Below are 13,947 nucleotides of genomic sequence, written 5' to 3'. Positions count from 1 at the left end.
CCATTTATTGCCACGTGCCATCTTTTTTGAGACCAGTAGTAGGCAGCAAATTTGAAATGAACTAATAGTGGATAAAAGTGTAAAGTTTCTCAGTATAAACATTTATGTTATCTATGTTCTATTGTGAATAAAATATTGGCTCATGTATTTTGAAAGTCTTTAAGGTTTCATTTAATTAAAAATTTATACTTTAATAATAATAATAATTATATATATATACCAATTCAGTTCATGACCGAAATGCAATTTCTTTTTTCTCTGCTCTTATTCTCTGCAATTTGACACAATTTCAATTTAATTTACTGATTTTCTATGTTGTAGGTTTATGATTTATAATTCTTTCTTTATTTATTTTTTGTATTAACAAATGCACCAACATTTGTCATTGGAGCAGTACAGTTTAACAGTATGCAAAAATATTAAATTTATTAGAAAAAAATATTTAGCTATTTTTTGTTTTCTGAGAAAGGAGCGCGTGACACTGGGCCCCGCCCCAAATCTCTCCTCCTTTGAGCTCAAAATCATGGCGCGCGCGGGTCTCCAGGACAACAAGATATAAACAAAGCTGTTCCTAGTAAGGACCTGTGGTGTGATTCTCCTCTCAGGTAAAACCGACTTTCTCTAAACAAGAATAATCTTTGTGTTCTGGATTATTAATAGTTGCTCTACTTTGCAAGTTTTCCGCCATTTATAAGATCACGAAATAGAATGTGAATTTATGTATACTAAATGTACTTATACTGTGTGCGTGTGTGTGTGTGTGTGTGTGTGTGTGTGTGTGTGTGTGTGTGTGTGTGTGTGTGTGTGTGCGCGTGTGTTATTCTAAAGGGATTTTTTCACCGTTTTCTTTACATCTTCAGTACTCACCTGAGAAAAGCTGACACTTCAGAATGGTATGTCGCCATAACATTTGAATATGATTTTATTTCGTGTGTATTGGTCATGAGAATTCAGGACTATATGTTGTTGCTACTGAAACTGAGTGAGCAGATTAAGCCCCCATGGCATACTATTATTAGACAATTTAATGACATGGACAACTAAATTCCCTAACATTAAATTGCTAAATGTTTTTTACAGCCTACAGGGACCAAAAATACAAAGTCCCATAGTGCCAAACCTGGGAAAAAGAGTGTCAAAAAGCATCCATCTAAGAAAAGGTCAGCGAGTACTACATGCTCAAAGCCTGCGGTGGATATTCTGAGCCCAGCTGCCATAGAGAATGCCTACTACATCTCCCATAATGTAGTGGACTGTCTGGAGTTCCGAGGCTTTAGCTGGCCTAAAGCCACTAAAAAAAAAGAAAAGGGACATAAAAAAAAGAAGGGAAAAAAATAAGGAAGTCTGAATGTAAGTGATAAAAATCGAGATGAATCGGTAGATGACATTGTCAGGTACATCAATTTTGAACATATGCTGTATCTTTTTAAATGAACCCAAGCCATCTTTCATGTGTGTGTGTAATGCTAATGCTAACTACTGTATTTCTGGAATGAATTTCTGCATAATTTCCAAATCCATTCACTGGCCTCTTGAAATGTTGGTATTGATTAATATCCAGCATATTCTGTTTTTCACAGCGTTGTTGAATACAGTGACCATTAGTAGTTCATGCTTTCTTAACAGAGAGGGTACACCTAAGCAATACAACAGTGAGTTGTCAAAATGATGATTATTCATGATTCTATAGCAAGGATGTGTACAATTGACTTCATAGAAGTTAATAAAATCTTCAGAAGTTTCCTGTTATCCTCAAGTAACTTCTGCACAGGAACACTCACTGATGCTTTAAAAACTGTGATTAAAGAACAAAGAGAAGCAAATTTCTCTAACACTCTCCAGCTGAACTACTTTCCCAAATTTCAATGGAAAACCTCAGTTCAAAAACTGAAGCCTGTTGTTCAATAAGCATGGTCATGTCCTCCTTGCTCAGGCCTAGGTAGCATGGTGAAATGTAAACTGATAGTAGCTTGGTCAGTAATTAGATAATTAACATTTGGCTAGTCAATACAGAAGGTAGGCCTAAATTTCAAATTTACTTCTAGGTACATAAAGAAATGAAAAACCAGTTGGTCACAATGGCCAATCTAAATACTTCATTAAGATAGTGCTCATGCACTAAAAAGTTTAGTTTTAATCTTGTAAATACATGTATTGACAGCACAATGTCATTTAGAAAATCACTTAATTTGTTTACCCTTGTGAGCACTAATGGATCACTTTCATAAAATTACTTTTTATTTGTTAAAAATACAGCTCACTCAACATATTAGCATAATTCTAAAACTGTATTCAGAGTTACTTCCTGTTGTAAAGTTGGTATTACAGATACTGTATCTTTTCTGTCAGTTCAGACAGGATATGCATTTCTGCTCACACAGTGGTGGTAGAGTGGTTAAAGCAACTGTAGCCTTCATTTCTACACTAAAATCTCTCAACAAGGCTATTAATGGACTGGGTTTTCACACCATTCTTTGTAAACATGTGGCATTTGTACATGAAAACAGGAAATCTGGCACCAACCAACCATGCCACAAAGACACCAAGATCAGATCATGTCACCATTCTGACGTTTGAAGGTTACTGTATGTTTTACAGTAATGAGCAGGTGATGGAGGTTGCCGGTTGTGGGACATGACCTGATTTGTCTTACATTGAAGGGCATAATTTATATTCCACAATATAAATTTAACAGAAAACATTAAAATTTGGCATGCTCTTTTATTAATGAAAAATTCTAGAGTTGACATTTTCATTGTACAAGAGGAATTAAATTTGCAGTTAACAAATTGGCAACTTCATGTTGGTAATGGCATCTCATCACGTCATTATTTTCTCAATGTTCCATTGTTTGATTCTTGGGAAAATACAATGGAGAACTTTAAGCGGTCTACTTACCTGCTGATAAACACACACTTTGTGCAAGTCAATATTTAGGGCTCTCAAGTATTTAAACTTAAGTCAATGAGCACTGCTTCAGCCATTTATGATACTCAGTCAACAATGTGCTGCAATTCACAACCCAGTTAAATACAATGTGTATTAGACGATTTTATTTAGTTTTTCCTCACTCCAGTAGATACATGGAGAAAATATGTTTTTAAAAAAAAAAAATCCTGCTAAATAAGTGTTTCCACATTGAAAATAAAATGACCATGTACACAGCACAAAAAAAAGAACATTTTAAAATATATATTACAAGCAAACCAGATAATTTGGTTATGATAAAACTCAGGGGTATGAAGAGCTGTCTCTGGTGAGTTTCACCTGGATATGCAATTGCATTAGAAACTATTTAATATATTAAGCAAAATGTTTAATCACTGTGCAGTGGCATTGAACACATCACCTACAGTTAAAGGCCACACCGGTAGCATGCAAGCTTCTCTACACAACATCTCGTGTTCTTCTGATACCACAGCACAGCAACATGCTGAAGATCATGCCAAAGATCTGTCAGTGAGAAAGCTAATTAGATCCAAGAAAACATCACATACATGTTCATCGTATTCATCTAAATATACCCATCAGTTTCTAGGCAATACTTTACTCACCATGATCACACCAATACCAATGCCCACACCTCCAATAATGTGCATCTTGGAATTAAACAGGTCATCTATTGCAGCTGGGCAGCTCTAAAATAATTGGTAGAAGGAAACTTATCAACCACCTGAAAAGATTTATAGTGTTGCTCATTATACAAAAAGGTTGATTGTTACCGTCGTGATTATGGCAGACAAACCCTGCTGCTGGGGACAGGTGTCTGAAACACCATCCAAAGCCGTTCCAGTTGGACCACAGCATTGAAGCTGAATCAAAAAGAAACAGTACTCATCCAGGGTGAACTAAATGGCCAGAGCTTTCCGACAATAAAAGTACATAAAATGAAAAACCAACTTACAGCATACTGAATGGCTGTCAAAGTTTCTTTCAGTGCTGTCTGCTTTGTTGTTTTGTAGTTATTAAAGGTCTGATTGTAGAATTGCTTCATCTCTTCTACAATCTGAGAATAGGAAAGATTGAATGTTATAAATGTCTGGAAAAAGGAAAGATGTGTGTTTAGATATCACAAACCTTGGCTTTGTTGGACAGCCCCCAAATGCCTGCAGCCACTTCTGCTGCAAAGATGATGAGCAGGAAAATAAAGAACTAGAAGTGGAGAGAAAAATGCAGAAGAGAATATTATTCCTACATGTTCTGTTACAGAGGATGATGTTGCATCAATGTTCCAAGCACAACAAATACAGTTGTGCATGTTTTATTTAATATTTGTCTTTTAAAATGTCTTGATGCATTCCTTATTATAAGTAGTATAGTAAACTATGTTAGAAATGGCATGAAAAACATAGGGATATACAGAATCCATTCTTCAGGATGCTCTAGCACTCACCAATCCCAGCATGCACTGTGATTCTTTCAGGGCTCCACAGCACCCAAGGAACCCAACCACCATCATGAGGGCTCCAGCCGCAAGGAGGATGTAAACACCTAAGTAGCATAGATTGGTCAGTATGTGGGGAATCTAGATATTTTCCAGATTCCACAACCTCAAATGAAGTTATGTATTGTCTAAAAATGATTAAATATATACTAGTCATTATTAAATTTAAGCATAATTTCTAATTTTCAAATAACACTGATTGGCATTGTCCACAATCCATGCCATATTCTAACCTATCCTTTCAGCACAGCTTGGGCGTATTCAGTATGCAGGGAGTGCAAACAAAACGGAGCCAGTGCTGAAGTCTGACTAACACCACCCACTTCACATTGTTGTAGGTACCCAATCAAAAAGATATTTGCCATTGCAAGACAGCATCTTGCTGTACTGTGGTGATGTTATGACGTTTCAAACTAATGAAGCCTAATGTTTTTCCATGAGGTTTTGGGGAAAAGAATTTATACAATGCTGCATCTCTAATCAGTTTGAAAATACCAGAAAATAGAGGAAAAATAAAAAAAATTATAATGGCCCTTTACCCTGTCTCACTCAACACAACTACTGCCCCAAGTCAGGCATGTTTCTCTACTAACCAAACATTTAGCAAAATGCACATTTTTCCAAGTCCAATTAGATCCAATGCAAATTTAGTTTCACTTGAAAACACAGCAACATCAAATGCTTAGAAAAAAGGCATTTGATTATTTGAGAGTTTGAAATGGTTAATAGATTTTAGACTACACAACACTCAGAACTACTCCATTTTGAGATTACAGATTTAGAAAAATCAGTTAATTTTTATTTGGCACTTAAACACTGAACGTCAAATACCCAATACCTCAGTTTACATGCATATAGTACTGTACAAAGTCTTAATCCTGTGCAAAGAATTGCAGTGAAGCAAAAATACATTCAATACTGAGGCACAAAAAAAAAAAAAACCCTTAAAGAGCTAAACGGATATAATCCAAGTCAATGTGTGTATAAAAAACTTTGTATACACATTGTCTGGGAAGTTTTAATTAATATCTGAATACCTGCAACAATTTTTCTTAAGGATTTTTACAAAAAGACATGATTGTCTGAAAAGTGGTGCATTATTAGTGGTGCAATATGTTTGGAAATCTAAGATCGTTTTGTTCCACCTTTTTTTAATAGAGAAGCCATTAAAAGAACACCCCATGACAATATTTGTATTTAAAACATTTGGAGCCTAAGGCTTTTGCACAGTACTGTATATAAACATTTCCCCACTCTTTGTGGTGTTTATCTCACAGATCGCATGACCACATTGAAATGACAACATTTTTTTGGGTGTGGCCTGTTTCCATTACTACCCAAACAGGGCTGCAGTGGGGGTTGGATGGGGCACTGAATCCTGATATCAGATTGGTGTTGCACTGTCTCAAAGTTGAAAACAAAATCTTATCTTAAATGAAGACAAGCGGTTTACCAATGAGGAATGTGGAAGGGGAGTTTTCCACTTGAAACAGGCTCGATGTCGTCTTGTCAAAACGCAGCCAGAGTCCAACAGCCAGGACTCCTGTACCTGCAAGCTGATTAAAGCACAAAACAAACATGTAAATCAAATTTGTTTGCATTTCTTCACAGCAGCATGAAAGCAGAAGTCTCTGGTACAGACTGGCACATGATATCAGATAAGTTAGGGCAGCACATGCTGAAAAACACTTCAGAGGTTAGGCATGAACTCAAAGGAATCAAGACCAACCGGCCAAACAATACACGCTCAGGGTTAAGCACAAGGTTCAACTTCATTCAATTCTCATGATACCACAGCACCGAAACCCATGCTGACTCACACGGTTATACCTCCCATTAACTGGGATTGTACCCAAGAGGCAGACAACACTTCACACAATTTAAACGGATGTTTAACAGGAGACAAACCTGGTTACTCGTCAGCTATAAATTCCACAAGCCAGGTGTACAAGCGGTTAGGAATAGGAGTGATACTGTATGACTCATTGAGTGGGCAGGCATGTTTAGTAAAGCACAAACATGTTAAACCATAATAATGTAAACCAGTCAATCATTAGGACAGTTGACAAGCCACACTTGTGTTGAAACTGTATGAAGCCCTGGTGTAGACAGATTCACTCCCGAACAGAACTCCTACAAACAGTCCAGTTTGAAATCCCAGAATTATTTACAGATTAGTTTTACAGGGAACCAAATCCATTATAACCAATACAGAAACCTTTACGCCTTGTTTGCTTACTTGAGTGTTTCTGATTAGAGTACTTGTGTGTAGCACAATCAATCCCTGTTGAGCAAATACTCAAGCACAATAGCCTAGACTTGTAGAACAGGTTTTCACTGACCAAGCTAGTCCCAGGTTTAGCATTAACTTTCTGCTGAGAATCTCCTTCAAGTCAGATCCTCCGAAACAAGTCACATCTACTCATTAGATATTTATGATGAAAGTGTGACACACATCCATGTGTGAATTAGCACCAAAAGAACCAAAAAAGGTCTCGTATCCTAAACCCTGCTTGGAATGCAGCATTGTTAAAGTAAGGCTTTTTCTTGCTAGACGTGGCTTTCCCAACTGATAGTTTAATAAAAACCAGTGCACAACATCCCTCAAACAGCATTTAAATTCATTCAACAATGTTGTTAGAATAAACAGAGAACAAAGCAAACACATTTTCAGGAAATAGTCTCCCATAGAAGTGACACTTCCAAAACACCAATACTTCAAAAACACAGCTATTCCAACTAATGTATTTCAGAAGGTTGAACCTAATCCTAGGGAATTATTAATCAAGTTAACAAATGGGTAAAGCATATGCTTATTTAACCAACTCTAATATGTTTTCATAACATTACTGGTTACAGGAAACTACAAACATTTTCCAGCATGAAAAGTAAATACATACCCAAAACAGGAAGTTGAAGCCAAACATCAAGTACTTGATGCAACTGATACCACCACTTGTTCCCATAGTTAAACTTCAGGTGTTCCAAGAAAAGAGAATCAACCAAACTTTAAAACTTTTATTAACAAGGTGCAAAGCAGTTCAGTGAACGTGTATCTCCTTTTAAGAGAGACTGAACTAGGACAGAAAAGAGGAAAAAGCCAGCTTGCTTTATATAACTGTCCTGTGCCTCCTTTGAATGGCTGAAAGCAAAGTGGGAGGAACTAGGTGTGGTTCATGACTGGATTCAGGAAGTTCATGAGGTGAGTGAAATGTTCGAGGAAGTGCAAGTCTCTAATATGACAGGTGTCTCTAATATAACTAGATTCTCCATACAGACAAACTCAGAAGTACGATTCATTTTTGATCTTTGAGTGAAAGGCTATGCATTTGTCTCTAAAGGCATCTGATCTGTAGAATTTTATTTCAGTAATCTGTATTTCTGTGTTTATTTAAACCAAGTGTTTGGTATTTACAAAGAAGACATTTAATTGAGCCAGGAGAAAAAGAAATAGTTAATTCGCTTAGTCATAAATAAACATTTAATAGTTAATTAATATAATAACACAAATCAAAATGCCAAACATTTTTTCAACTAGTGTATAAAAATAACAAGGCCAAACTCTCATAACATTCATCAATGAAGAGAATACACAATAAATGTAACCCAGTACTGCCAATACTACTGTACACAATCATACTATGTATTTTGCACTAATCAGCATACATTGAAATAAAAACACAGCACATGCTATGTTACAAGTATACGGTCATGCGAATAGCTTCCAGCAGCAATTAAAAGGGAGAATTTTTAGAAGCCTTTTTTAGAAGTCGTCTTTATTTTGTCACCTATACACAGCATAGTGAAATTTCACAGCATAGTGAAATTCCTTAAAATAACTAAGGCCTGAAACATTACAGTTTCTATATGAAGAGCATTACGGGAGACGTGACCACATGAACAAGCTAAAGTATTGAATCTCATAGAGTACGCATTCTGTTGTATGTGTGAAAAAGTCATTCAAGACAGGTTCTCCAGCCTGAATTTTCCATTAACCTGGTGGAGAGTATCTTTCCATTTTTATTCAGACTCCACAATATAAATAATGAATCATTGTGAAGACACCAGCATGGGTGGAAATTTGTAAGTTTTACTATTTGTTTCTAAGATCTTTTAGTGCTTCTGAAGTGGGGATGACAAGCTGTAGGACTTGAAATGCTAGATGAAATGTTTAAAATTGATATCATTCCAAGTTTTGTATCATTCCAAGTTTTCCAAGTTTACTTTATACACACAGCAAAATTAATTAAAATAAAATAAATTAAAATAAAATAAAATAAAATACTCCATTAATTGACCATAACACATAAGTTTTAAAATAAAATAATAAGATTTAAAAATACTTAAAAATACAACATAATTAAGACTAAAAATAAGACTAAAATTCAACAAATGTAATACTGTGGACAGAGATTGGGACATTACAGGAACTGCCAGACCAGGAAAAAAATTGACATCATTTTTTTTTCATTATTATTTATTTATTTTATTTTTCATTAAATTCTTATGCAAAATGGAGCTGACTAATTTGTCTCTGTTATTTCAGAAAATACATTTTTCAAAAGCAATGAAAAATAAAATTTTTATAGAGGCTGGAGAGAGTGGGGTTAAAAAACATACCTTTAGTATAATGCATAAATAAGAAGAAACAAAACTGATCTCAGTGCAAGTACAATATGACAATTTTAACAACTGAGAACCTGAATGGCAAACTCCTGCAGTCCTTCAGTAGTGTGTTACACAGGTGCTCTGACAGAATGTCTTGTCTGGACATTTTTAAAGTATTCAAATGTGTGTAGTAATTGCACCAGAGGACTAAGCAACACTGTATGACAAAGGCCATATCAGTTACCTCTCATGACATGTAAGGCATTCTTGAAAGTCAGGAATTTGAGTCTAAGCTATAAATTAAAAGTGACATGATCAGGCATTATTACCTGGAGTTTGTTTGATAAAAGTGCAAGCAGCGACTTTTTACCTGCTTTGCAAATTTTCCATGGCTTACTCTGAAGGCCTTGTTGATCTCGATAGGCCTTGAAACAAGGTGTGTATCACTACATTTGTCTGTGTTGTTGTGTGCTCACCCTGAGTGCTTGTGCCTACAGCAGAATCACAGTAGATCTGGTATAGCTGCATTCACTCTATCATGGGTAATTTTGCTGCTTTTATTTTTCTTTTTCTTCTGTAAATATAGCTTTTAATATTTTTATAATAGAACCCTAAGAGAAATATTCAGAAAATGCACAATACTCAAACACCTAAGAAACTGGATGAAAGACTTGAGGAATTTCAGTTTGTCTGGTTAAAAAAATGCAATTATGAACATCTTGTAACATCTGTGCTGTGCCATTTTCTGTTGTGTAGACTAATCTGACATTTGCAATATGCAATCAATACACATTCAGGTAGCTGCATTTCAAACCACATTATCTCCAACAAATAAAATCCCATGTAGGCAGTAAAACCACTGGTGTTCAGAAATGAATAGACACTTCATCATCAGTCTACAGAGCATTGTTTATGATCCTTTGACCTGATCCCCAGTGTCGTGGGCTAACAGTGCGAGATCAGAACATAACACAAAGCTTCTGCTGTCGTTTATCATGAAAATGCTAGCTACATAAAACTCAAGGGCTTTTGGAAGGTTTCTTTTTGTTATTATGTTGGTGGCTCTGTGTGAAACAATACCAAAAGTTTGAGGGATGGTGTTTGGCTTCGATCATGCTTGAATCTCCAGTACTATCACATGCCAAACATGCTCTGTGACTGTGGAGGCCAACGAATTATGCTGAAATCAATGTCATGTTCATGGAGCCAGTTTGTGACGTTATGCTTTGTGAAATAGTGCTTTGTCCTGTTGAAATCAGTTGCAATATTAGTAAATTGTGCACACAATGGGATACATGTCATGAACAACAATAGGCAGATAGTATGTGGCACTCAAACAATGTCTGATTGGAATTAAGGGGCTAAATATTTGCTTAGAAACATTTTCCACACCAAGACACCATCACTGTCTGCCCGAACTGCTGACACGAGGTAGAATGGATCCATTGCTTCATTCATTGACATGATTTTTGCTCTGAGGTGCAGATGATTGACTTGGAATTTCAACATTCATCAGACTGGGTGACATTTTTATTAATCTATCCAGTGTTCTAAATGAAAATCAACTTGTGAATAAGTTTGAGCGTATTGCACAAACATGTCCACACTTTTAGTACTGTTGCTTTGTTTATGACTTTTTCTCAACACTCACAATGGCAGTATTTTGTACCCAGTGCTGACTTAGATACCTTATGGTGGTTACATATTGTCATGTGGTGCTGTAGAAACCTGAAGGACAAGTTACCTCATTTTACTGCTGAGTACAAACAGAAACACAAGATCTTCAATATTTCCTTACAGGAATGTACCATTCCCAATGTGCCATTTCCAACACTGAAATCTAGTTTGTTATTCCACTAGGGGGAGAAAAGGAGCAATCATCTTTATTTCACTAGCAAGCTGACAACGAGATGCTGTAATCATATCTTGTCATTAGGGTTTTACAGAACTTGTCGTCTACTAAACTGAATTGTTGTGTCCAGCCCACCTACATAGAATAACTTTACCTTGTGCCAGGGAGGAATACCTTGACCAGAAATGAATTCTGATTGTCCACTATGACAGGCTTCATGTCATGAATTTATTTTTTTGTATCTAAGTTTAATTTCCACTATAACCAGGTTCAGCTGAGGACTTAAACAACAATAACCAACAACAACAAAAAGACTATTTGTGCAATTAGATTTATAGATCAACATTAATGTTGTTGAAATCTTGCAAAATCTTCAAGCTTCATATGAGTGTTTGAGTTTAACACTCCTGCTTAAAACACTTTTTAAAGTAAAAACCCAAGGAGTCATTAGTTTTTTTTGTGTGTGAAAATGAGCTGAATTGTATCTACATGATTTTATGCATTATTTTAACATCATTTATATATTTTAATACCTTAGAAAGTAAGCTATTTACTGAACCAATTTATTGCTTTATATAATAAAATCATAGATCAGCTGCAATACATTTTTCGTGTGCATTTCTAAACAGTACTTCTACTCAGAAAACAGGTCAGTCCTGATAATAGAGTACCAAAACATTGCACATGTCTCGGACACACCTAGATGATCTTTAATTAACGGTTGTATGTGAAAACGAGAACACAAATGCACTTAAACTGGGCTGGGGAAAACACAGATCCAAATCAAGCCAAACTTTAGTAATACAGTTAATTAAATGGTCACAGTTCATTTGCTATAATACATCTAGAGCTGTTTATTAATCAGAATTGCCACACTAACATTTACAGATCATACTGAACAATCCCACATGTTTCTATTTGGATGAATTGAATGAATGACCATATTATGCTGATCACAGAATTAAGGCAAACAAATGGAAACAAAGTATTGTTGTAACTCACCCAAATAACAAAATTAAAGGCGAATAAGAGATATTTGACTGCCTGCTCTCCACTTGTTAATGCTGCCATGATGCCAGATGATGAACTCCACCAAAAAGTCACAACCTTGTAGTAAAGTGATCACGGATGGTTTTCTCTTCTTGACAATAAAACGATTATTTTCAAAAGAAATGTGCACAGAGAAAGTTTTTCTGTGTTGATGATTTTGAGATGGTCAGTGCTGAGAGATGTGTGTTTATTTGCTGGAGTGAAAGAGGGAGTGAGTGAGACAGAGATTGGGTGGGTGGGAGTGAGTTATGTTGCATAGACAAAAGGAGCACAGAGGAGCAGAAGAATTGGACATGGAGACAAACCGCATACTCCTTAATAACACTACCAACTAACTAGAGTTTGCAAACACTGCATTATGGAAGCATGCAGTTAGGGGTTTAGAATAAGATCCAGCCATCTAAGTGGTGAAAACATCTATTACTGATTCAACTGACCTTTATTTAAATTGTGCTATAAATACTGGATATTATTACAATGCAGTTTAACAGTTTGAGAAAGTGAAGATTTAAATGAGGAACAAACCTACAGAGTAACCAGATTCCAAAGATTATAATTACATTAATATACCCTTTTGTAGCTGTAGATTAATTAAAGAACACAGATTTTCTTACATTTTTATAAGTAGGAAAAGAGGCCAAAATATGAATGTTCTTCATTTAATAGTGAAAAATTTGATGGAAAATCAGAATGATATTTATATGACCTCTGAACAGCTTTTCGATACTTTAGCTGATAATATACCCAAATGATATGATCAAACTTCAAAGGAATAGTGTACATGTAAAACCTTTGGTACTTTGAAAGTCAAGTTTTTCTATTCTGCATGCACAGGATAGATGGAGATAATCTGGGATGAGTGCAGGCACGGGGTCAGGCATAACACAGTGCTGCTAGAACAGCTGAATTTTGTCTTTCTTTTACTCAATGACCCAAAGATTGCTCATTGATTGTCCAAGTATTTAAACTCCCAAACTTCCGATCACAAACACATCCTTAAACACTGACCCAGAATTAGCTGATGTTGTGACTAGTTTCACAAGCAGCGGTCTAGTGCTGTGACACATAAACCAAAAAGTTGCAATATCTCTGAGTAACCATAAATGTATTAAATAAATAAATTTAATGGTTACTATGCCTTACCCATCTTTACTTAACACTATGTATATGGACTGTGACAGATCATCCTCCTTCTCATCAATAATGTTTATGGCTTTGTCTGCTAGTATCGGGCTGGTACAGACAGAAGGACAGTGGGAATGACAGTTGTGCCTTGGCAAAGAACTGTTTTGTACAGAATAATAGAACCCATTGTCACAGACAAGGCGCCACTCTCTCTCACCCACTCACCAATCCCTAAATTCGTCAGTGCTGCATGTCATTCTTCACAACCAGAACACAATAGATGTCAGAGAGAAATCAGTAGAATGTTTCAGTAAGGAATTACTATAAATTAAAGCACTATAATATATAAATGTTTTTTTTTTGGTATAAGCTCTGCTCTAGAGTTACTTACAAAAATACAATTCAAGTTAAAATACAATTCAAGCACTTAGCTGACCATTTAATGCCTTAAAGAATAAGCTTTAGGAATCTGCACTCACAATGCCATTATGTTACATTATAATTGCATTATAAATGATCTCCATACCCATATTGAATTTACCATACATCAATGTTTTATTTTCTGTAAACCTAATGTGGAAAAGTTCAATGTGTTAAATACTCATGCATGGTGTTTAAGCGTCAACAAACAAATACAATAGAATATATTGTATAATGAAATACTTTTCGAGTCACGTTGAAGTTTAGAGAATAGCTAAGTAAATGTAGCTACTTTATATCCTATGTATACAACACATAAAGCACCATTAAATTACTTGAAGACATTTTTTCTATTTTAAAATAAAAGTGAGAGGATGGACTTCCATTCCTATCATTCCTATCATAAACATTTTTTAAAAACTTGGACAATTCAAATTAATCCCTGGTC

The 13,947-nt window shown here is 35.5% G+C and overlaps 3 protein-coding genes across 7 annotated transcripts in view; 2 read left to right on the top strand and 1 right to left on the bottom strand.

Annotated features, from left to right (window-relative positions):
- The first annotated feature begins 489 nt into the window (after positions 1–489).
- On the top strand, positions 490–1,741 carry LOC113645853 (small lysine-rich protein 1). 2 transcript variants are annotated; one of them, XM_027151766.2, is made up of 3 exons: positions 490–605; positions 829–893; positions 1,081–1,741. In XM_027151766.2, exons 2-3 carry the CDS (start codon positions 891–893, stop codon positions 1,336–1,338), a joined length of 261 nt encoding a protein of 86 aa, XP_027007567.2. In that variant the 5' UTR covers positions 490–605; positions 829–890; the 3' UTR covers positions 1,339–1,741. The 2 variants fall into 2 exon arrangements, with proteins under 2 accessions (XP_027007567.2, XP_027007568.2); XM_027151767.2 differs by having other exon boundaries at positions 503–605; positions 861–893.
- Positions 1,742–3,038: 1,297 nt separating this feature from the next.
- Positions 3,039–12,155, bottom strand: cd9b (CD9 molecule b). Of its 3 annotated transcripts, XM_027151780.2 has the most exons (9): positions 11,907–12,155; positions 5,898–6,000; positions 4,394–4,491; positions 4,078–4,152; positions 3,905–4,006; positions 3,723–3,812; positions 3,555–3,638; positions 3,354–3,453; positions 3,039–3,267 (listed from the first exon to the last, which is right to left on the bottom strand). In XM_027151780.2, exons 1-8 carry the CDS (start codon positions 11,973–11,975, stop codon positions 3,388–3,390), a joined length of 687 nt encoding a protein of 228 aa, XP_027007581.1. In that variant the 5' UTR covers positions 11,976–12,155; the 3' UTR covers positions 3,039–3,267; positions 3,354–3,387. The 3 variants fall into 3 exon arrangements, with proteins under 3 accessions (XP_027007581.1, XP_027007580.1, XP_027007582.1); XM_027151779.2 differs by having other exon boundaries at positions 3,039–3,453; positions 11,907–12,154; XM_027151781.2 differs by lacking the exon at positions 11,907–12,155 and adding an exon at positions 7,345–7,612 and having other exon boundaries at positions 3,039–3,453.
- Positions 7,520–13,947, top strand: part of ano2b (anoctamin 2b) — a 49,666-nt gene continuing 43,238 nt past the window's right edge. For both annotated transcript variants that reach the window (XM_027151776.2, XM_027151777.2), the window contains exon 1: positions 7,520–7,646. In XM_027151776.2, coding sequence (XP_027007577.1) covers positions 7,621–7,646 — 26 coding nt within the window. In that variant the 5' untranslated portion in view covers positions 7,520–7,620. The remainder of the gene's footprint in view (positions 7,647–13,947) is intronic.

Source organism: Tachysurus fulvidraco, chromosome 19 (assembly GCF_022655615.1).
Source record: "Tachysurus fulvidraco isolate hzauxx_2018 chromosome 19, HZAU_PFXX_2.0, whole genome shotgun sequence".
NCBI lineage: Eukaryota > Metazoa > Chordata > Actinopteri > Siluriformes > Bagridae > Tachysurus > Tachysurus fulvidraco.
Note: the sequence above shows the minus strand (reverse complement) of the source record. Positions and strands in the feature narration are given on the sequence as shown.

Excerpts from the sequence above, each read along its gene's own strand:
- cd9b (XM_027151780.2), bottom strand. The coding sequence starts at position 11,975 with ATGGCAGCATTAACAAGTGGAGAGCAGGCAGTCAAATATCTCTTATTC. Across the intron at positions 4,153-4,393 it reads CACAGTGCATGCTGGGATTG|TTCTTTATTTTCCTGCTCAT; the intron begins GTGAGTGCTAGA and ends CTCCACTTCTAG. Across the intron at positions 3,639-3,722 it reads TGTCTGCCATAATCACGACG|AGCTGCCCAGCTGCAATAGA; the intron begins GTAACAATCAAC and ends CAATTATTTTAG.